This window comes from Zootoca vivipara, chromosome 10 (assembly GCF_963506605.1).
Source record: "Zootoca vivipara chromosome 10, rZooViv1.1, whole genome shotgun sequence".
In the NCBI taxonomy this organism is placed as follows: domain Eukaryota; kingdom Metazoa; phylum Chordata; class Lepidosauria; order Squamata; family Lacertidae; genus Zootoca; species Zootoca vivipara.
The window spans coordinates 28,709,600-28,734,539 of NC_083285.1; the positions used below are offsets into that span (position 1 = coordinate 28,709,600).

The following is a 24,940-nucleotide window of genomic DNA, read 5'->3' on the forward strand; positions in this document are numbered from 1 at the left end:
CTAACTGCCTGCCTTTCCCCGCTTCTCGCCTCTTAAGTTCATAGTAGCACCAATGCCCTGGTCTCATATTGTTTATTGCTCAGCAGCAGTGGTCTAGACTAACCTCTCTGTACATGTGTGCAACTGGCTCTTGATACTACCAGACTTTTGCTGAACAGCCTTACCCTGGCAATAGTAACCTGTGCGAGAAGACAGGTAGGGTACCTGGAGGTATTCCAAGGATCAGTGCAGTCAGAAGTTGCTAGTATCAGTGCCTATCCAAACCCTATTGTACTGTCCTTTTTCTGGGGACAGGATCACACACACACACCCGGTCTGTAATGTAAACAATATTAGAAACATTAGGTTTAATAATAACCAGTCACTTCATCATCCTTTCCCATTACTATAAGGTAATTGTTTGATATTTATATCTTGCGAACTACTGGCCAAAAATCTGAATTTGTGGAGGGGTTTTTTTGAAGCTGCCCTAATAATATATTGCTCACCACATTGAGTTTTCCAGAGTGATGACATTGTGTCAGTATACCTAATATGCTTAGAATACTCCTACCACTGAAAAGAAAAAGTCAGTTAGTTGCTTGATTGCTTCATCATTGTATATACCGGTATATAATCTGACCCTTCAGTTTCACTTTCTTCAGATCTCTGGTTATTTTGTCTTTCCTGCGCCCTCACAGTAAAAATGGCAAAAATACGGTATATCCCAAAAAGATTAGCCATCCGTATCTGAGGCTGCACTATAACCACATCAATATTGCTTTAAAATATGCTGCACTAAGCTCCTGGAAGGATGCATGCAATAAACCTAATACATAAATAAAATGTATTATGCAGGAAGGTTCACCTATAAAGCTAAACCATGGTTTAGTGTTATGGACACAAGCAGGGGTGCTGCCAGGATTTTTTGGGCTCAGTATGCAATATGTGGATTAGGCACTCACAAAAGAAGACATACGTTTGCATAAAAATTGTATATACTTTGTTATATGCGAATGTGTGCCCTCTTTTGCAGAGGAACCAAAGGCACATTGGGAGCCAAAAACAAGTGATAAGATGTGTAACAGAATGTAAACAGATGAAGCATTCCCCATAATTGTTTTTCAGTACTATAAAGGGATTACTCTGTTAAATTGCTGCCTACCCCACAGCTGCTAAAGGCACAAGACCACATTGCATTTGTACTAGTGCAAACCAATCGATAAGAACATGAGATTCTTAATCTCAGGGTCATGGATTTGAGGCCAATGTTGGGCAAAAGATTCCTGCATTGAAGGGGGGTTGAACTAGATGACCCCTGGGATCCCTTACAGCTCTGCAATCCTATAGTTAACATAAATCATGGTTTGCAAACCAATTTCACCTACTAGATTTCAACCTATCATTGCAACCACAATTAGGGGCAGCCTTTGCAGATATAGCACTGTACCATATTCACTGCTGAAAGAAGGAGAGAAGATTTCATGCAGGATAGAAACAAAGAATTCGAACCCTGAGACCCTTTCCTTGATTTCTTAACTATGGCTAAGAAAAGTGTTACATCTGCACCAGGTTAATGTGGGTAAAATGCTATGTGAATAGCAGAAATGAACATACAATACTAGTCAGGCACCTGCGATGGTGCCCACAGCATCAGGACCCTGGAGAGTACACAATAAACCCAGTAGACAAAATTAAAGCTAGCAAGTGAGGCTAAGAGTGAAACTACATGTTATAACAAGGGTCAGTAAACTTTTCCAGCAGGGGGCTGGTCCACTGTCCCTCAGACCTTGTGGGGGGCCGGACTAATTTTTTTTTGGGGGGGGGGAAATGAACAAATTCCTATGCCCCACAAATAATCCAGAGATGCATTTTAAATAGGACACATTCTACTCATGTAAAAACACACTGATTCCTGGACTGTCCGTGGGCCAGATTTAGAAGGCAATTGGGCCAGATCTGGCCCCCAGGCCTTAGTTTGCCTACCCATGTGTTATAACAACAATGCTTTTTTTTAAAAAAAATGTATACATAAACTGTATGTTTTATTTTGAAGAAAAAAAACATGCTTGGAGCCCTGATCTGGAGTATGTTTCCTTGCTGAAAACAGCTATTTGTCCCCCAAAGGTGTAATAGCACGTTTAGGGCAAATTGGAGTGCAGGGCAGGGAACCAGACTGGGGACATGTTCTGCACTGACATCCAAAATCTGCTTGTTATTCACAGTAAAAGTAGCCTGTTTAAGTCCACTTAGCAAAAGAAGAAGAAGAAGAAGAAGAAGAAGAAGAAGAAGAAGAAGAAGAAGAAGAAGAAGAAGAAGAAGAAGAAGAAGAAGAAGAAGAAGAAGAAGCTTTGTCATCATGTAGCTCAGCCCTTGAGTAGCTCAGAGTGTTGCTGCACTGGTCAGAAGCCCACTGAATGCTGATATGCCACTGTATATCAGGTGTGAGTACTTGGGACACAGCTTCCTAATGGAGTTCACCTGCCAGGCAAGGAGGATCACACTAAGTTTCTGAGGGCTGCGCTACAGCAGTGCTGGAAAGCCTCCCAATCTCCACCACTTCTAGGACTGGTATGTTGGTGAAGGCAGGATGCCAGAAGTTGAGGGAGCTTCCAAAGAAGAAGAATCTTCTCTGAGAATAACAACAGGTGATGGGAGAAAGTCTGGTCCTGAGGGGAAGATGGGGTGGGCTTAAGTAGTGCAGCATCCAACCATAGCAGATGCAAGTGCATGCGTGAGGCCAGATGCCAGGACTTCACCTTCCCAAATTGGTTCCAAAGGCCAGCCACAGCCAACTTGGGACAGAGCAGCAGCAGCAGCAGCAGCAGTAATAATAATAATAATAATAATAATAATAATAATTTATTATTTATACCCCACCCATCTGGCTGGGTTTCCCCAGCCACTCTGGGCGGCTCCCAACAGAAAAATGAAATAAAATAATCTATTAAACATTAAAAGCCTCCCTAAACAGGGCTGCCTTCAGATGTCTTCTAAAAATCTGGTAGCTGTTTTTCTCTTTGACATCTGATGGGAGGACATTCCACTGGGCGGGCGCCACCACCGAGAAGGCCCTCTGCCTGGTTCCCTGCAACTTGGCTTCTCGCAACGAGGGAACCGCCAGAAGGTCCTTGGTACTGGACCTCAGTGTCTGGGCAGAACGATGGGGGTGGAGACGCTCCTTCAGGTATACTGGACCGAGGCCATTTAGGGCTTTAAAGGTCAGCACCAACACTTTGAACAGTGAGATTATGACAGTTGTTCCCAGGTGTGATTTTTGCAACTGGGTGTTTTGGGGGTTTTTTACCTTAGCCCAGGCATCCCCAAACTGAAGTTTGGGGATGCCTGCCTTAGCCCAATCTGATTTTTAAATGAAAATTTGCAAACTGGACACTAATTCCTTAGGTATGTATCAATATTTGTCATAGTACAAATTTGTAGGGTCTTTGTTTTTGCAGAAATTGGCCCTATTCAGAACATTTCCCTTCAAATGTGTAGTATTCATTTTTAAAAGCACTGTTGCTGGTATATGTACAAAATACGTCACCACCCAAAGGCTTTATCTTATTGTCCATTAAAATATAATTAATTTGACTGGGATTTCATTTGCTGTACTTTTGTTCCTTTGCCAAAGAAAATCTTTTGTTCCTTTGCCAAAACAAAGGGGGTAGTAGCCAACTACTGAAGAGAAAGAAAGGCATGATTAAATATTGCAACAAAAGAGGGAATTTAATAACTACTCTGGTGTTGTTTAATAAATTAGCTTTTGAAGTGACTACTAAACAACACATTGAGTTGAAAATGGGTAATTGTTAATATTTCTTAACAATAAAACTGTCATTTATTTCCAAGTTTGCCCTGTGTAACTGTCAAATGAATGGCTGTAAACTAGTAAAAATTTATTTCTGCATTAAAATGTTGGCTAAAAACAGTGTTAGCCTCTGGTGTGAATAATCAGCATGATAAGAACTTATAATGCACACCCAGAACACCTGCTTAAAATAACATTGCCCACAAAATGAAAGATCTTCTGTACTAAGTATCATTTGCTGCCAGGTCTACAACCTGAGTCAGCTGAAGCAAAATGTTCTAAGTTTGAGGCTGACTTCCTCCAATACAATCAGTGACTCAAACTTGTGTTCCCCTGTAGCCGGATTACAGCCCACACTGTTAGTGTATCAGGACAATTGTCACTGTCTTAAAAATAAAAATGGAGATTAGAGCAATTGTTTGTATTTTATATGCTGATTTTGGTTGTAGCAATACTTATGCTACTAGTTAATGATTTTACACTTCTTAATTTAGTCGGTAGGAGGGATGCTACAATTTGGTGGTATAAAGAAAAGGAGAGGTGGGTCTCGATGGATCTTTCAAGATGAGCTTTCAAGGCCAATGATGCAGGAGAGTTTAGGTGGACTTTAAGTTCATGTTCCAGAGAGGGGTCCCATTTCTTGCGTTTTGGTGCAAGCGACTGTGTTGCCCGGTGGGTGGGTTGGGAGGGCAAGCTAAGGCATGTCCTTCGGAGTATGATTGCAATAGGGAGGTGGTCGCTGTCCACCCTGTTGAAGATGTTAAAACTAAGCACTTGGGGGAACAATGTGTAGGAGAACCAAATATAATCAATTACGCTTGCACCTCTGGGGCCTATGAAGGTAAAAAAGCCCTCGGACTGATCTTTATAGGTGCCGTGTACACTGTATAGGAGGCCATGATTGGTGGCAAGTTCTAAGAGTGCGATACCGTCCTACCGATAATTTAGTCTTTTTTTAAAAAAAAGAAGTGTTGCTGTTTGCAATGTTTTTATTCTTTATTAAAATAAAAAAATTCCTTCAGTAGCACCTTAAAGACCAACTAAGTTTTTATTTTGGTATGAGCTTTCGTGTGCATGCACACTTCTTCAGATATTCTTTATTGTTCATTTAACTGTGTTTTATTGGTTTTGATCTGTTGCGTACAGCCTTGGTGGTTTGCAGAAAGGTGATATAGAAATATAATAAAATAAGTGAGTTATACAAGTGGGACCTGCAAAATGTGGTGCTGAGTAGAGTGCTGCTGTTCAGGGTTCAAGCCAGCCAGCCATGCATTGTTCTATAATTCTCTGTTCCATTCTCCCCTTCAATGGAGTGTTTTTGTTTCCCCCCAACCCCACTGCAAGCAATCAGTCAGCATTCCTCCGCAGCCACTGAGGATGCTCAGTCTTCACTGGACTGCTTTGAGGGGGGGTTCCCTTCACTTCTCCCCCCCACCCATGAAAGATCTCTCTCTCTCTCTCTCTCTCTCTCTCTCTCTCTCTCTCTCTCTCTCTCTCTGTGTGTGTGTGTGTGTGTGTGTGTATTACTGTTGATGCTTCAAATTGCTTCAGGATGCTTTATGGGAAGTGATTCATTAAAAAAATAAATAACATGTGCATAGGTCCATTTGCTTGGATAGCTCCCATTCATATGGGGCTTGTGCAAGAAAGCCCCACAGTGGGCACAAACCCTTTTGATGTCTTGTATAGCTCCCATGTATTTTAGTGGAGCCCTCCCAGTGATGCCACGGTAATTACACTGTCCTAGCATGAGGGGGAAACTGGCTTTTTAAAAGTATAATTACTAAATGGAATACTGCATAAAAGTGAGGTTGATGTGACTTAGGAAAACCTGTTGGTTTCCTGTGCCAGGAACTACTGTGGAACCCCACCAGGAAGTGTGCTACAAGCAGGATCAGATTGCACCCTTGTTTTGTGGTTCATTTCACTTATTTAATGCAACTTGAGAATCTGGTTAGTTCATCTGACTTTGAAAGGGACCTCTTTTTGTTTGTTGTTTTGTTAATGTGCTGCTTTAAAATGTACGAACAGCTGCATACTCCAGTTATGTATACTGTATTAAGACTCTGTCTCTTTCCTTCCTCAGTGATCTCAGTATGAACAACATCTCTAGACTGTCCTCAAACTCGCTGCACAATCTCCGCTTCCTGGAAGAGCTGTACGTATCTTTGTATCCTTGACTGACAATAGTTGAGAGAACATTCTTAGGCACTTCTCTGGGAACCAGATAACACTACACAGAAAAAGCTGTGAGCTCTGACACGTTTGGCACATGCGGAAACACTTAGCTGGGGGGGGGGGGAACACCAATTGCTTGTGATTCTAGATATAAGCTTACCCTCCCCCCCAAAAGGAGAAACCCTAAAGAGTTACCACGAGGCTGCAACTTTTCTAAGCAGAGACAGGGCTGTAGAAATTAATTTTTTTTAAAGGGTTGTTTAAAAGAGCTGGATTGCTATTTGGAAATAGTTAAGCAGCAGGATATTAAAAGTTTGAATACCAGCTCATGTTTATTAAAATAGTAAGTGAAGTTATAATCAAAACCAAATCCTGCTGTCTGGTTCTGCCTGTGTCAAGGACACTTGCATTCACATTTCATGGTACTAAGTCGTCTTGTTGTAATCACTTTTAATTACTGTTTCCTTACTCTTTAGCTTTTAGCATCCCTCAAGGCTGGCTATGAAACACAGAACCCTGCATAGCTTAATTTGTTCTATTTGGTGTTTTCTGTTTTGTTTTGTTTTTAAAAAAGAAAAAAAACCACTATGCTGTAAAAACTAGTTAATCAAACACAGGATCACAAGTGGAATGTTGATTAGCAGTGATGATGGCCAGCCAGAAGAGGAAACCACTCTATGCACATAAGACTATATGTAGCAAAGTGCACAGAACTAAGAATTTCAAAATGCTTTGGATTTTCATTCTTACAGTAACTCAAGGCACAGGTATCCTGGTGAGGTTCACTAAAAGCAAAGTCGAAACAAAATAAAAAAAATCCTTCCAGCAGCACCTTAGAGACCAACACTAGAGATACACTGAAGAATGCACATGAAAGCTCATACCAATGACAAACTTCGTTGGTCTCTAAGGTGCTGCTGGAAGGAATTTTGTTTGTTTGTTTGTTTCGACTACGTCAGACCAACACGGCTACCTACCTGTAACTAAAAGCAAAGTGTTTGTACCTCTGCTTCTCCCCATCTGACACTCAGCTTGTGGCATCTAATTAGTGGCAAGCCACAAAACCCCACATATAATGGAAAGTTGCAGTTTTGTTTATGCAAAGCAATGTATCACTTCCTCTTCCTAAATACCCAAAGTTTTCCTGACTTGGTAGTGTCGTGCAATGTGAGCTACTGTCTATAATCATGGGGGCAAGAGGGATCGTATCTAGGGATCTTGCTCCAAATGTGAGACCTGATCAGTTGATACTGGGATGGCCTCTATTCTCATTATAACACACTTTCTGTCTAGAAAAGGATCCAAACTTGCACTGGGATGCATAATGCCACTTCATGTGAGGACGTCCTGATGGGAATCCTAAGCTATTGACTGCAGCATCAGTGCTCTGAATGCCAATGCCTTGTTTTGTTTTACAGTCTCGCCAGCCAGTCTCCTTCAACTGCCTATGACTGAGTGAAATACACAAACTATGTAGAACCTGCAGCCACTTAATTGCTTTTACATCTCTAAAGGAGAAAGCCAGAAGGCTGCTGGGGCTAGTTACAGCATCATTGAATAAGACATATCTAGTTTCCTTTCTAAGATTGAAAAATTGGGCTTTGCAAACAAAAGCAGTGTGGGCAAAGCTCCAAGCAGTTTTTAGTACACTGCTCAACAACTTTACAGCAGGTGCCCTTAGTAGAATAATGCACAGATAAGTTCACTTGGGTTGTTTGTTTTGTTTCCCCTCTCCCTTTCAACAGAATGATTTGAGAATTAGTTTCGGGTGACAACCATTTTGCCAACCAAGTGACAAAGCTGCCTTAAAAGTTAGCTCTGCCTTAAACGTTAGCTCTGTCTCAGTGATAGGTATAAACCACCAACAAACTAAGCCTCATGCCTTTTTTTAAATGATGAATATGTGTGACTCCTGTGTGATTTCAGTTTTGTTAATCTATTGGTGGGGGGCATTAATGAGAACAATCTTTCCAGGACTACTTGGTAATTCCATAATGAAGTACAAAGACACAGCACAAGTGTAAAAGATTGCAATTACAATTTTCAGAACAAAAATGCTAGCTTTTTAACAGTAGAAGTCGAACAATGACACTGTGCCTGAAGCAGTAGCATCAGATGCCATTTGTAGCCACTTAGGGAGGGGCAAGCGGGAAGGTAATCGGTGTTTCCATGTGCTGCTCTGGTTTGCCAGAAGTGGCTTTGTCATGCTGGCTACATGACCTGGAAGCTATACGCCGGCTCCCTCTGCCAATAATGCTAGATGAGCGTGCAACCCCAGAGTCGGTCACAACTAACCCTAACCCTAACCCTTTACCTTTAGGGAGGAGCAACTGGCATTCAGCGGGTGCAGAATGCCATGGCGAGACTCCTTACGGGGTCCTCACCACGAGATCACATTCATCCAGTGCTTCACCAGCTGCACTGGCTCCCGGTGGAGTACAGACTCATGTTTAAGGTGCTGGTTTTGACCTTTAAAGCCCTATGTGGCTTAGGACCCTCGTACCTATGGGACCACCTCTCCCGGTATGCCCCGCAGAGGACATTAAGGTCCACAAATAATAATATACTGGAGATCCCGAGTCACAAGGTGGTTAGACTGGCCTCGACCAGGACCAGGGCGTTCTCAGTACTAGCCCCGACCTGGTGGAACGCTCTCTCTTAGGAGAGAGCGGGAGTTGTCTTCTTTTCGTAGGGTCTGCAAGACAGAGCTGTTCTGCTCGGCCTTTGGACTGACTCAGTCTGACCCCGGTGTTCCCCTCTCCTAAGGCTTTATCCTACAGATATTTAAATGAGGTTGCACTTGTAGATTCCTAATTTTAAAATTGAATTTTAACATTGTATTTAATCTGCATTTTAATTGAATTATTTCTTTTATGCTTGCTTTGATATTCTTGTTGTTAGCCGCCCTAAGCCCGGTCTTGACTGGGAAGGGCAGGGTATAAATATTATTATTATTATTATTATTATTATTATTATTATTATTATTATTATTCAGCCTCTTGTATGCCCATGCATGCTGCACTGCAAAACTTCTGCAGTTTTGCGGTTCCCTCCCACCCTTTATCCAGTATGGACATTAGCTGGTTGTTTTTCAGGGGGGCGAGTAGAAATCTTTTGCATGTCAGCTGGTTGGCTGTGCTGGCTGGTTTATTTCACCTATTCTGTACTGTACTGCGTTTCCAGCAGATGTCCTTATTGGATGGTTGCTTTTAAATTGGTTAATTGGCAACATTGGCAGGTAGGTTCGGGAAGTTAATAGGCAGTTAAGGTTGGGACGCAGGTGGCGCTGTGATCTAAACCACTGAGCCTAGGGCTTGCTGATCAGAAGGTCGGTGGTTCGAATCCCCGCAATGGGGTGAGCTCCCATTGTTCGGTCCCAGCTCCTGCCCACCTGGCAGTTCAAAAGCACGCCAAAAAAAGTGCAAGTAGATAAATAGGTACCGCTCCGGCAGGAAGGTAAACAGCATTTCTGTGCACTGCTCTGGTTCGCCAGAAGTGACTTAGTCATGGTGGCCACATGATCCGAAAGCTGTCTGCGGACAAACGCTGGCTCCCTCGGCCTATAGAGCGAGATGAGCACTGCAACCCCAGAGTCGTCTGCGACTGGACTTAACTGTCAGGGGTACCTTTACATTTTTAAGCTTCAGTGGCCACTCTTGGGTACCTTCAAAGGTGAAGGGAGTAGACACAATACCTTTCAGAACTGTTGGACCTGCTGGCAAGGTAAATATGTCCTTTGAAGGCAACCTGTAAAACTCACTCGCAGTTGTGGTGCTCTGAGAGGGGGGGGAAGCAGTACTTCCTCTATATTCACCTGGAAGGCATGACTTAAGGAACAGGGTAGATTAAATGCTACCTCTTACCCCTAGCAGAATTGGCTCACTCAGTTTGTTACATGCAGTTGGCACTATTTTTATGGGGAGTTTTGATACAAGTGTTGTGGGTAAGCAACATAAATTGCTACGAACGGGGGGGGGGGGGGGAACAAGATGTGTCAGTACTCTGTACCAGTGTCTCCCTATATGGTTGCAAAACCTAGCAATACTAGAGGAGCATAATCTCTCACAAGTCATATCTGAATGAGGTGAGGCATGTGAAAATGGCTGTTGTGGAGCAGATAAAAAAATATATGTAGCCTTGCCATTGTTCCATGGAGAAGGATCGTCATGCCTGTGTAACTGTGTAGTGCAGTGATGTAAATAAACTTTGGGAGACAGGCAACATCACAAAAATGGACTTCTCTGACCACATTGGGCAGAGCAGAATTGGGGTATGTGTAGACCAGGCATCCCCAAACTGCGACCCTCCAGATGTTTTGGCCTACAACTCCCATGATCCCTAGCTAACAGGACCAGTGGTCAGGGATGATGGGAATTGTAGTCCAAAACATCTGGAGGGCTTGAAGTGTAGAGGGTTTCAGGGAGAAGGGGAAAGAAGGGGAAGTCCTGTCTCACCAACTGAAGTCATTCTGCTGGTGTGCAGATACCACTGGAAGTTGCCCAGTTCATTTTATAATCCTGTATAGAAAGGGACATGCAAAGTAAAGATGATAATAGTTGTATTTAAAGTATAGTAGCATGTATGATCAGACTTGCATGCCTCCAGGTTGGCAAACAGCCAGTGACACATAATAAATTCCACCATCACAAGACAGGATTGGTATGAAGTAAGAACTCCGCAATAGTAGTTAAAATAGAAAAGCCCTGCTCAGCAGAACACAGCATTTTAAAATCAATGTATTTTCTCATATAACTATTTGGGTTAATAGCCAAAAAGTATTTCCCCCCCCAAGTTTTGTGCATGCGCTCTTTCTGACAGAGGATTATTCTAGCAACAATAACTATTATAAAAGCTAACGATTTTCAAAGCAATAATGAACTGGGTATCCACATGCATTTGAATTCTCATGCATAAGGCTGTTCAGATGGCTGTAAAATCTGACTCAGCCTCTTCAGTGGCCAGTCCTTTAGTTAATTTAACCAAGGTTCCTGTTTACAGTCCATTTGCTCCTCTGAGCTGCCTCAGACAACGAGATGCAGCCAAGCAAATAAAATGCAGGTTATGGTTTAGATTTCTGTCGTGTTGCTTATTTAAAAATGGAAGCATTGCTTCAGTTTGGACATATGCTGAAGCATTCATAGCAATAGTTTTCCTCTGCTGCTAGTACTGTATAGCACTTTGGGGAACAATGTTGCCACTACCCAACCGTTAAAAATCAATAGAATACATTATACTGTATATTCAACTTGTAGAAGTTGTGTTAGGGTGGCTATTGTGAGTATACAAAAATTGAGACAACTTGGGAATTTGCATGGTTTTGAAATTGCATTTATTGTTTGTTTCCTAAAATTTATACACTGCTTGGTGTCATAAAAACACAGAATCTAGAATACAAAGTATCCTACACCCCTCCCCCAAACCAGATCAGCCATTGCTATTTATTTATAAATAAGGGAAAGCCATTTGGATGCATATTTAAATGCACCAAAGCAAGTAGTTAAAATTAAAAGGGCTGGCTGAATTAAAAGGTCTTTACCTGGTGGAAAAAATGGCCATAATGTGGGCGCACTACATTGCATCAGCTAGTGGGGAGGGGGTGATACTGCTGAGTGCTGGAGGCTGTCTTAGGTGGTTAAGGGGTCTTTCATAACTACTGTTTGAAACAGCCCGTGCTTCTCCTTTAAGAGAGCAGGTGGGCAGTGCCTCTTCCTTGCTATCCCACTACTGTCAGCGATGTATTTGAAATGAAAGTTGACATAACATTGATCTCAAATTCCTCTGATACTCTGCTCAGGTTTACTTTCCCTCAGCAGCAGTTAACGTTATTCTAAGACAGTGTTTCCCAACCTTGTGCCTCCAGATGTTTTTGGACTACAATTCCCATCATTCCTGACCACTGGTCTTGCTAGCTAGGGATGATGGGAGTTGTAGTCCCAAAACATCTGGAGGCACAAGGTTGGGAAACACTGTTCTAAGAAGCACATGTGTAACAGAGAAGGTTAAGGGGTGATATGATAGCCATGTTCAAATATATGAAAGGATGTCATATGGAGGAGGGAGAAAGATTGTTTTCTGCTGCTCCAGAGAAGCGGACACGGAGCAATGGATTCAAACTTCAAGAAAGAAGATTCCACCTAAACATTAGGAAGAACTTCCTGACAGTAAGAGCTGTTCGGCAGTGGAATTTGCTACCAAGGAGTGTGGTGGAGTCTCCTTCTTTGGAGGTCTTTAAGCAGAGGCTTGACAGCCATATGTTAAGAATGCTTTGATGGTGTTTCCTGCTTGGCAGGGGGTTGGACTGGATGGCCCTTGTGGTCTCTTCCAACTCTATGATTCTATGATTCTAACACTGAAAGGCAAATTTCCACATGTAATTTCTATCCATTCATGACTAGTCGGCTTTTTAAAACACAACACTATGAAGGAACCATAGCTGTCAAGTTTTCCCTTTTCTCGCGAGGAAGCCTATTCAGCATAAGGGAATTTCCCTTTTAAAAAAAGGGAGAACTTGACAGCTATGCTTGAAGGCATGTGTACCATTTTTTGTAACCATGTGCTCTCTTGTAGCTAATGAGGCTTGTCAATTTATCTGTGTGCTTTCTATGTCTACTGGGGAAAATTCATGTCTACTGGGGCAAATGTAAAGTTATGAAAATAGTAGCCAATCTGCATTCTGTAATTTTGCATTGTTTGCTACTGAAGCAGAACAGGTTGGACAATTAGGCGTGCACTGTAAGCCAGGTTTATTGAAGCAAATGCATTTGCTCAGCTGACGTTAAATGGACTGTGTAGTTACAAAATGTTTCACACGGAATGTTAATGATGACAAAACTGGGCTCTTAAACAACTCCTTCTAGCCCTGGTGCTTCCAATATAACTGCCCTGTGTTTTTTAACATCCAGATTAATTCCACACAAAATAAAATCTATTTATCTTTTTTCGTTCTAATCCTGCAGACGTCTGGCAGGAAATGGCTTGACACACATCCCCAAAGGAGCATTTTCTGGGCTTTTCAGCCTTAAAGTACTGTAAGTAAACCAACATTTCTATGTGGTTTGTTTAAAATATCTCAGGGCCTAATACTAAAGGAACACTTTAAGTGAATTGTTCATTTTGATCAGAGTATGACCAGGAAAAGATGGTTACTGCTTTTAGAAAAATAAGGTATTTGCTTCTTTGTATTAAACCTTGAAATTTTGAAAGATGGGTGATGTCCCCAAATCAGTTCACTCATAAAGTTAATGTTTCTGTATAATATCAAATAAAGATCTAATTTTGTAATTGTTTCTTTAACTTCCTACAGAAGGGCAGGTTTTAGTTCTCAAAGTTCAGAGACATTTCTAATGAGGATGGAAAAAAGGAGATGACTTTTATTTCTATTTATATGGGTGGGGAGATGGACAAAATGAGTAGAATAATTACTGCAAACATTGTAGTATTTAAGAAACGTTACGCCCATATCTTATGTTATTTCTTGGTAGATGTAGTCAAAACTTAACTTTGTTAAACTGTGAAGTACATTCCAAGCAGGTCTTTATGAAACCAAGCAGGTTTCAGCTTTTTGCTGAAACACATTCCTTTTGAGGAGTACCTTATCCATGATTGCACCCATTGTGTGGAATCATCTTCTTTCTGAAGTTAAGCAGCGCTGCCTTTGACTATATTCTTACACCTCATTGAAACATACTTATTTAGAAAGGCCTCTGCGGATGTGTAATTCCAGTTTTCGTTCTTAATTTTTCTAGGTTGTTTTTTCTAAGATGCATTTTATTCTCTGTCTTGTTATGTTTTTGTTAAGTATTTAATATTTATTAGATTTTTATACCGCCCTTCAGCCGAGGATCACAGGGCGGTTTACAATATAAAAACACAAAAATACATGCTATAGTAACAAACAAAAACAACAACCCTACACACATAACACAGTGCAAAAGGCCATATATTGTTTAGTTAGCCAAAGTCCTGGGAGGAGAAGAGTGTTTTCACCTGGTGCCTAAATATATGTAATATAGATAGCACGGGGCTTCAGATGGTGATCACAGGGTTCAGGTAAGTTAATATGGGGGAAGGTGGTCCTTAATGTATTGTGGCCCTGAGCCATTTAAGGCTTTATAGGTCAAGACCAGCTCTTTGAATTGGGTCCAGAAACTAATTGGCAGCCAGTGCGTTCAAGCCAGAATTGGCATTAAATGCTCAAACCATCTTGCCCTGGTGATGAAAGTGGCCGCTAAATTGTGCACTGTCTTCAAGGGCAGCACCATGTATAATGTGTTGCAATGATTTAACCTACGGTAGAGGTTAAATCAGAGCATAGACCAGTGTTTCCCAACCTTGTGCCTCCAGCTGTTTTCGGACTACAATTCCCATCATTCCTGAGCACTGGTCTTGCTAGCTAGGGATGATGGGAGTTGTAGTCCCAAAACATCTGGAGGCACAAGGTTGGGAAACACTGGCATAGACAACAAAAGTTAGGCTATTCCTGTCCAGGTAGGGGTGCTGCTGGGCCACTAGCCAAAGGTGATGGAAGGCATTCTGCACCACCAAGGCCTCAAGCGACAGCAAAGGATCTAAAAGTGATCCCCAGGCTGCATACCTGCTCCCTCAGAGAGAAGGTAACCCCATCAAGAGCCCCAGTCTTATCTGGATTAAGCTTCAGTTTGTTGGCTCTCATCCAGTCCATTGCAGAGACAAGTGTCTCACCTGCGGATGTAAAGGAGAGGTAGAGCTGGGTGTCATCAGCATATTGCTGACAATCTGCTCCAAAATTCCAGGTGACCCCGCTCAGTGGTTTCATGTAGATGTTAAACAGCATAGGAAATAAAACTGAACTGTGAGGAACCCCACATTGAAGACTCCACGGGGCAGAAGAGCACTCCTCAAGCATCGCCTTCTGAAAACAACCATCCATGTGGGACTGGAACCACCGCAAATAGGTTCCACTCATACACAATTTGGACAGCTCTTTAAATGATGGGAAGAGGCACATACTTACATTTAATTAACTTATCTCATTAATATCTTACCTTCCTCCATGTATTTCTCTCTCCTACCCATTTTATCCTAACAACAACCCTGTGAGATAGTTTAGGCTAAGAGAGAGTCTCCAGGGCTATCCCCATGATGCTACGCTGGCTCTCAAATTATACAAAATATTGGTTTTATCTCTAAACCTTGGTTTCAAAATATTGGTAACTAGCAGGTGGTACACTCTGTTTTGGAGACCAGATCTCACACCCATGTTACTAACCATTTTCCTTCTGGGGGGGGGGGGGGGGGGTAAGATACTAAACACTGACCTCTGGTTTGTAAGCTAAAATTGTTTCTCTCCCTCTCCCTCTCTCTCTCTCTCTCTCTCTCTCTCTCTCTCTCTCTCTCTCTCTCTCTCTCTCTCTCTCCACAAATGCAGAATGCTTCAGAATAATTTGCTAAAGCAAGTTCCTGCTGAAGCGCTCCAGAATCTGCACTCTCTCCAGTCTCTGTAAGTATATACATATACCCTATAATACACTACATGGTTGTTAATGGTGATTATGCCAAAGTATGTCATTGCATAACCTCTGCTCCTATTAATTATAAAAAATAGCATAATCTGAAGTACAAAATGACACTACATGGCATAAATAATAGAGTACAAAGTATAATTCTTACTGCTTCAACCAAAAAATAGTTGAATAAGGAATTGCTTCCCTGAGCATTCTAGTCTCTCTTTCAGATAGAAACAGATTCAGATGTACTAAAGCCCTCCATTGAGAGTGTCCCATTTAATATATATTAAAATAATAAATGTACAATTAGTATTTTATGCCACAAAGGCATAATCTCTCTTCCTCTTGTGTTCCAAAGGCTGCAAAGGGGTTGAGCAATGTATTGCACCTGTGTGTCAACTTAGAATTCTGTCTTCTCCAATATTTTACTTTAAATGAAAGTAAGCCTACAGTCCACATGATTGCTGGAATAAATCTGACAAACGAGACCCAACAAATACTACAGCAGAAATGCATTTCGAAAAGAATATTTCATTTCAATTTTAGTGATTTTAAAGTCTGTGCATCAGGCTAACCTGTGTTTTGCTTCTTCCAACAACCTAAATAGTAAGTGTTTATTTATATGATAAGTCATATAAACAAAGGGTTCTTTGTGGTGTTGAAAGAGAGTTGAATTTTCAACAGAGTTTCTAAATAAACTATCTCGCTATCTCTCGTTCTTTGTTGCAAATGCCTTTCTAGAAGATAGAAAAGAGGAGGCGAAGGAGAAAGAAGGAGAGAAAACTGAGAGGTTGTGTTGACTGTGTAAGGGTGTTTGGTGACAAAATTAAAATAAAAAGAGAATGAGAGTGGTCAGTAGGAACTTTAAACAGCTGTGGAGCAGACAGCAGATAGGAATGATAAGTACATGTACAGAACAGGCTACTATCAGTTGAAAGAGGATCGTTGACAAATGTGACCTCTTTGAGGAAAAGAAAACCAGGATTCTTTTGTTTCTTCCAAATGAGTTAGTGCCCGTCTGATAAAGGTGTGCATAGATTCAGTTTCTCGTTTCATACAACCTAGTAATTTTCTATCCATAAGGTGATTTGCGTCTTGGTTTCCGATTTACAATGAGGATTCCTTTGAAACTATTCAAAACGGGAAACCTTTTTTTTTTAAAGGAGTTGAAAGCTTTAAAAGCCAGCTAGGAGCTTCTACAAAATAGGAGCTTTCTTTTAAGGTATGACATGGTTTAGAAGTTAGTTCATTTGAAGGTGTTTTATTTGAATTCTGATGGCTTTGTCCCATTTTGCTCATGTGCCAATCTTATTGCTTGTCTACAGGTTAACATTCTACTCCCAAATGCAGAATTAATTTACTAGATCACCATGGGGCAAACAGGTTTTCTTCCCATCCTCCCAAATCCTTTTACCAGTGTCTGAGAGAATGGTGGGCATTTTGGAGTAGGATGAGTAGGATAAGTAGCCTATTCCTTTAAACCACCAGGCATTTATGACCTAGATATTAATGGGCAGTGCTTATTTAGATCAGGGGTAGGGAACATTTCCTGGCTGGCAGGTCTCCTCCTGCGTTCCCTGCCCCCAGTGGGCCACTTTGACAGGTGGATAAAGCCTATAAAACAGAATTTGCATGAAGGCACTGGTTTTTAAATATCTCTTGGGAACATGGGAAGCTACCTTATACCAAGTCTGACCATTGGTCCGTCTAACTTAGTAGTGTCTGCACTGTCTGGCAGCATCTCCCCAGGGCTTCATGCTGGTTTCCCTTGCACCCCTCCCTGGGCAGGCTTGGGACTGAATCTGAGAACTTCTGAACGCAAAGTAGATGGACCTTCCCCATAATGAACACAAAGTAGAACGCAAAGTAGAAGGACCCTATGGACCTTCCCCATAATGAACATAAATCTGAAACAAACCATTTTAATGTTTAATATTACATTTCATTTTGCATACAAATTCAGTCTGTAGCCTCTGCTCCAGCCTCGTGCTGCAATGAGATTCTGCATGAGGCAAGGTGGGTCGAGTTGTCAAACTCTGTTCCGCCTTCACTTGAAAGCCCTCTAGTAACTGCATCCTTATTCTGATTTGTATATATCTTCCTCTGCAAGTGCTGAAATGCTGGGACTGCCTGCCCCACAACATTTAGTAACACTTCTGGGTTCCCAAAATTGACACTGGGTTCCCATGGTTGCAAGCCCATCTCTTCATTGCCAATCCTGACTTTGCTTGTACCAGCCATGAGAATCTATTGGCCTGTTGTTGTTGTTGTTGCTGCTGCAACAGCAGCAGAGAACAGGGCTGGCCTCTTAATTCATGAGCTGCTTGACGTTGCATCCTGCTAAAAGGGAGCATTGTGCATTAGGGATGCTTGATTCTCCATGTGCCAGAGAGGAAACAGCTGGGATCCTGAAATTGTGTCTGGAAGCAGCTGCAGAAGCAGGTTTCTGACCCACAACCAGGTGATAGACCCAGAAGAAATATGAGAGCCCTAGAAAGACTAAATTTGTGAATTAATCAAAATGGACTGGGAACTGTGTAAAAAAATACTAAGGCTCAGGAACTGGGCTATTTGATTTACTCAAGAGGAAGAATTCTGAGGAAACTTCTAATCTAAGCAGTCTGTGGACTCAGCTACACAGCTGCAAATAAAATGTTTGAAGTGTGTTGTAAAGTGCATTATACAAATGTGACAGTAGATCATGATGGTGAGCTATGACAAATTCAATATATTTTTCAAGAAGCATTTTCAGAATGTTTTTTATATATGTCTAGATTCCACCTGTGTGTGTGGAGGCAGACTGGTGTCATAGCTGCCAAGTTTTCCCTTTTCTCGCGAGGAAGCCTATTCAGCATAAGGGAAAATCCCTTAAAAAAAGGGATAACTTGGCAGCTATGACTGGTGTCCATGCTCTTTGGACTGTGGGGTAATTTACAAAAAGACTCTTCCTGCAAGCTCAACAATGATTTAGAAATGAATTCAAAATTTGTGAATTCTGATGCAACATATGCCTATGCATTTTGCTGTTCACATGGAGCTCTTCCTCACAGGTAACAACAGTGTTATTCAATCAGGAATGTGAGAGACATCCAGAATTATGTGTACACTGGTACCTTGGTTCCTGAACTTAATCTGTTCTGGGATTCCATTCGACTCCCAAAACGGTTCGAAAACCAAGGCGTGGCTTCCGATTGGCTACAGGAGCTTCCTGCAGTCAAGCAGAAGCTGCGTCGGACATTCAGCTTCCAAAGAATGTTTGCAAACGGGAACACTTCCGGGTTTGCGGCGTTCAAGAGCCAATTTGTTTGGGAGCCAAGGCAGTCGAGAACCAAGATACCACTGTATCATGGAAAACACTGCTTTTAGTTCTGCCACTTTATCTACTCCTCTGGTTCTTACTGCGTGCCTAAACAAAACTATATTTGACTTCATTGAGCAGACTGTTGCACATGAAAGTTCAACACCAAAGAGCATTTGATTTATCCTCAAACTGCAACAGACTAATAAGGCTATTTCCTGGAGTATTTCCCATGTGATTCATGGTGGGATTTTTTCTAGTGTCAGGTGCACATGCGCAGATTTTGTATTGCATCTCTTTCAAAATTCACAAATAATATGAAAGTTTTTTTTAAAAAAATCACATATGAAGGTGATCGTGAGGAAATCCAATTCTCTTTGGAATGTCCCAAACTGACATCTAGGCCTTAGATGAAAGCTAAGAATAGCCTCTGAGCATCTTTAGTTCTCGTTCATTACTTCCTCCTTCAGTGCCCTTTATGGCTTCTCAGATCCTGTATTTGTATTATCTCTGAGGTGAGTGTACTCCATGGTTGTGGCCCAGAAAGTGCACTGTAGGAATCAGTATTTTATTCCTAGATATAACGAGAATAAATTAGAAAAACTGATTGTCATAACTCTTAAAGTACGGTATAATATTTTCTACATAAGCTGCAGAGCATATGGCCAGGGCACGCACAATTTGTTATTAAAAGTGACACTAGATTGCATTCCTTATGCTTCGTGTATTCTCCTTGAAAGATTTGGACATTTTAAGAAGGGTTCATGATCAATTTCATGTTATATTCTACCTTATATGCTATCTATGGTAGGAAATAATAAAAAGTATCCCTAAATTGGCCCTCTTTTGAGCACAATAGCTGCTTTTAAACTTTCCACATGTTAGCCATATATTTTAAATTATAAATAAGGTACAGTTTATGAGCTAATGGATTTAGCTTTGAAAGTGCCAAAACTTTGATCAGCGCAACTAAAACAACTGAATGAAAACGTTAAGGTTTTCATTGCATGTTTTATAGATCAGCATGCATTATTTACATTATGACAGGAAGCACAATCACTAATGAAAAGTTTTATTATCTGTAACTAGAAAAATGGTACTTAGGAATAAAAGAAAAGATTAGATAACAAAGGAACATTTGTGGCGGTAGGTTTTAAGACTGCTTTGTGAACTCTTTAACTGGGTTGCATTTTCTGTAGTACCGTAGTACATGCTACAGTAGCTTCTTAGCTTGGCATGTTAAAAATTAACCTTGCTGGATTTGAATAGGAAATTAGTATAGTTACTTCTGTATAGATGTGTACTGCGTGCTTGCCATAAGCTTAGGTATGTATCCTGTAACATTTAAAGGTTAAAAGTTAATGCACAGAACTAAACTTTTTTTAAAAAAGAAGTTTGACTCCAAAGGGCATGCAGAGTGCCCACCCTAAAAAAAAACAGTGGGATGCTCTCTCTAGGGAGACCTGCCTGTTGTCAACATTGATATATTTTCAGTACCAGGTCAAAATGTACTTCCACACCCAGGCATTTAGCTGTTAATTTTTATTTTGTGAGGTTTGATGGCTTTGTTAGTGACTGTTTAATAGTGCTTATACTAATGTTTGCAGTGGCAGTTGGATGTTTTATTTGTCTTGAATTTATATAGGATCACTTTTGGTCGGAGATTCTTTTTGATCCTACCTACTTTTATTTTTTATTATGTTTTCTGTTCCAATATATAAATCACCTTGAAACTTTATGGTAGAAGTGATTCCTGCAATGCTATGTTGATGCACAGTCTGGATAACACAGTTGGTTAGTGTGGGGAGCCAATTAATGCCAAGGTTGCAGGTTTGATCCCCATGTGGGACAGCTGCATATTCCTGCATTGCAGAGGGTTGGACTAGATGTTCCTCAGGGGGCCCCTTTCAACTCTACTGATTCTGTTATTCACTGTGGGAAATGTAAATGTAAAATGGCTTGTAGCTGCTTACAACCAGTTGCTGTGCTGACCACTGGTGTCTTGCCAACAATGCCTCCACCACCAATAGAACAATTTAGGGCACAATCCGAAGTTGCTGCTGCCAAGGCCCTTCGGGGCAGCAGAGCCGCTGCCACATCTGTAGCCCTACCGTTCATGACAGCAGAAAGTGGGGAGAGGACAATTGGGCCCAGCCCCTACAACAGCTCTAGGCAGGCACAGCTGTTGGGTCAACATTGGCCCAATGGCATCTCTTGACAGCAGAGAGACCAGCTCAGGATCCAGTGAATCTCTGAATAGCTCAGCCCTGCCTCTGCCCCCCCCCCAAATGTTCCATTTGCGATGGACTCTGCTGGTGCTGATATTCCAGCATGTGGATGGAGGAGGTCAGCCCCCATGGAGCATCGCCTGGGTCACTTCCTGTCAGAGGCTAACAGGAAGCTGGCTCAGCTGGTAGAGCTTAGCCAAAAGATGCCTCCACTCAATCCAACACCCACCAGCCCCCAACAAGTCTGGTGTAAGAAGGGTTTGGATTGCCCTGCAAGTCATTACTTTGAATATTTTAGTGGAAATGGTGCACATTTAGGAGCAGTCAGTGAGGAAGGACTGCATCAGGCACCATGCCTCCAAGCAGCAGGCTCTGATGCTTACCAGGAGAGAAAGGGGTGCTGTGGTGGATGTTGTGTAGGCACATTGATGCACTCACACAGCACTGACCACCTCACCTTCTCCTAGCAAGTGGCAGAGACGTTGCTGCCAGGAGGTCAGGTGTGCTGTGGTGCCTCCTCTCACCCATCACTCCTGTGCACATTACGTACCATTCCATTCAGCAAGATGGCACTTGATGACACTGGAGCTGTAAAATTCAGACAGTCCATCATTTATTGTTTAATTTAAGAGGGTTAAATCTTGATTTTATTGGTGCCTTGGTACAGAGTATGCCCGCTGCTCATGCATATCATGCAGGCTTATGCCTAAAGTCCTGCAATCCCAACTAATATAAACAGCAGTGCTAGAAGAAAGAGCTGTAAGATCTAGGTCATATATAAGGCAGGATGTTAGCCCTGCTGGAGAAAAACACACACGTGCAAATTGATTAAAGAAAATGTTTTTTAAAAAGAAGCTTTAAGCAGTGTAACTGTCAAGCTGGTGAACTCTAAAGTCCTTGGCTTAGACAGAAACATCACACAGACAAAAAATGCCTTTCTGACTAAATGAAAAGAAACTTTGCATTTCCATTCAAAGTATATCTTGCTTGGAAACGTAGCACAAAATATTCTGGTTGCCCTTGCAGAGTGGGTATTTCTAAACATTTCCAGCTTTACCCATTTGTTGACAGAACTTGTGAGCTGTTTTGGAAGCTGTGTCCCTACAGCCTGCCATGTCAGTTTTCATATTGAAAATTTAATTGTAAAAGGGCTTTGACACTGAACTTTTATAAATTTGTTCCAACTGACCTTGTCTCAGTTATTTGCCAGCCTGGCATAAAGCCACAGAAATTGTTATTTGTTCTCGTGCAGTAGGTAGAAATACTGTGAACAAGTAGATAGAAAGGACCTGACATTTTACATGAGCGAAAACGAAGAAGCAGCTTTAAATAAAGAGATTAACAGGCCTGCCATAAAGCCCAGTTTCTTTCAAATGAGCTAGCTTTGCCTTGTACAAGATTACTTGGTCTGCTTGCATTTTCTTTTAGTTCAGTGAAAAAAGAAAACATTTAAGCATATTTTTACTTCATCTTTCTTTTCTTTTCTTTTCGTATAATTTATCTGGACACAACCTATTTAGCCTGCAAGGGTGTTTCCTAAACAAGGGAGCTGGTTTGGACTTCACTGTAAACCATACTTGAGAAGAGAGCTGGTTTGGACATCACTGTAAACCATGGTTGAGATGGGAATGACTCAGAATGAGCCTTGGGCTTGTGCACTAACAACCTACCTCCCACCAGTATGGCTGCAAAAAGAAGACCAAAAACTTTTGCTTTCATTATTTTATTAACTGCAGCTTTTCATTTTTTTCTGAAGCAGATGACGTGTGGCTAATCTTGACTAAGCCTTGTTTAACAAAAGGCAACTTCAGCCCATGGGCTTGAACCACAGTGTAAAGTTAGAATGTAACACTAAACTGCTGTTGATCAAAAATGGAAGCAAAACTTGCAGCTGCTACCAGAAATACCCCACCTCCCAGTGCTGCTTTTTCCTCTTTCACTGCCTAGTTTGTTTATTATTCCCTTACTTTGTGAGGAGCTCAAAGTTGCTAGCATTGAAAGTAATGGAAAGTGAATTAATCCGTTCCAGACGGGTCCACGGAGTACTCAACCTGAAGCGTAGTTAACCCGAAGCATGGGTGTAATTGGTTCCGGAAGTCTGTTCATAAACCGAAGCATTCATAAACTGAAGCGAACTTTCCCATTGAAAGTAATGGAAAGTGAATTAATCCATTCCAGATGGGTCCGCGGCATTCGTAAAACAAAAATTCGTAAACCAAGGTGTTCATAAACTGAGGTTCCACCGTACATACTTTAAAAAGGAGCAGTTACTTCCAACTGTAACATTGCATCAAATATTGCTGCTTATGCATTTTGGTTTCAGGTCCTTGGGTTGTGCTATAACACCTTTTTCTCTCCCCAAGCAGTCTAATCCAATACATCTATGAAATCCAGTAAAATGAATATTAATGTGGATACAGGACAGACTATGGATTTTTTAAAATAGAAAGTTCTGTTTTCCTTTAAAGAGGGATATGACCTCTGACCCTCCAGATGCTGTTGGACTCCCAACTCCCATCAGGCCCAGATAGCAACAACAACTAGAGTGCCACAGGTTCCCTATGCCAGGTTTGAAGAGATTAGCCCTGGATTTATGTCCCTTTTCTTCTTTTTCCATCCCTGCAAGTGCAGGAAAGCGAAAGACTGCTAAAGGTTTGGATGCAAAAGCAATGGAACTAGGAGCAAGTGAGGTAACAGGATCTGCTGATCGCACTGTGCTGGAACCTTCATTTCAAAACCACCAAAGAATCTATCTTAGCTGCTAAATAGTGCTGAGAAATTACATCTGCTATGCTGACTGCCTTATGCAGTAACAAATAGACTGTGTGCATTGAGGACTTTTGTGGTTTTGCTATAAGCCTGCATTGTTTGTTGAAGGAAACCGGTGACAGAGGCATTGTGGAATAAACCCTGTTGCTTTTCTTCAGGATTCTACAATTATATTAGTTAAGTGGTCTCAGCACTGGATTTTTTTGGGGGGGGGAGTTGCTGGTGGTTCCCCCCCACACACAGGGTGCCAAGCTGAGGGGGCGCAAAACTATGATGTAGTGCACTTGAGAGAATGTGCAAAACAGAAGGCGAGAGGAGCAGGGCCGGCTCTAGGGGTAGGCTGGGTGGCGCAGGGCACCGGGCCGGCAGGGGGGGCGCTGCGCCCACCCACCAGGGCGAGGGCACCGGAGCGATCTCTGCACCACGGCGCCTGGGCACCCGACATGCTTGAGACGGCCCTGGAGAGGAGAGAGGGTGCCAAAAATGTTTCCTTGCTCAGGGTGGTGTATTACTAAAGTCCACCCTGGTGGTCTCCTATGGCTGGCTCTGCAACAACCAGAGCCAGCAATTAGGAGTTCTTTTGTGCCTTTAGATTCACCTCAGGAAGAACATAGGTAAAATAAAGAATTTGCTAACTGAAAAGGGACCTTTAATTGCAACTTGGATTTGGAAAGCATATGAGGAAGGATGATTCAGTACCCCTCCAGAACCATTCTGTCACACATTTAAGTTTCTATTACCACCGGTAGAGCTGCCCAGTACCACACATGGAGAATGGGCCATCACCTTTATATTTAAAACATTGATTCAGTGAGGCAATTTATAATAGTGCTAAGCATGGCAAGTCACCACCTTCTTCTTCTTCTTCTTCTTCTTCTTCTTCTTCTTCTTCTTCTTCTTCTTCTTCTTCTTCTTCTTCTTCTTCTTCTTCTTCTTCTTCTTTTGTAGCCCTTTCTAGCTTACAAAATGGTTTATGATTCTTAACCCATGTGCTTTCAAGCTAGAAATGGCCAATTGGAAGCCCACAACAGACCTTAATCAAAGTGTGATAAAATGCTTGCAGTTATTTGCAGGACACACAAAAAAGAAGATAAAAGACAGTATTGAAAAACTGGTGTATTATTATTCTCAAAAGCAGAAACTTGGTTCTAGCTCCCTGTTAGATTCATTCATTTGCAGATTTTCTCCTGCA

At 41.7% G+C, this 24,940-nt stretch overlaps 1 protein-coding gene across 1 annotated transcript in view; it reads left to right on the top strand.

Moving 5' to 3' along the window:
• LGR5 (leucine rich repeat containing G protein-coupled receptor 5) overlaps window positions 1-24,940 on the top strand; it is a 67,553-nt gene that overhangs the window by 17,972 nt on the left and 24,641 nt on the right. Inside the window, exons 2-4 of the mRNA XM_035127534.2 lie at window positions 5,877-5,948; window positions 12,925-12,996; window positions 15,375-15,446. Coding sequence (XP_034983425.2) covers window positions 5,877-5,948; window positions 12,925-12,996; window positions 15,375-15,446 — 216 coding nt within the window. The remainder of the gene's footprint in view (window positions 1-5,876; window positions 5,949-12,924; window positions 12,997-15,374; window positions 15,447-24,940) is intronic.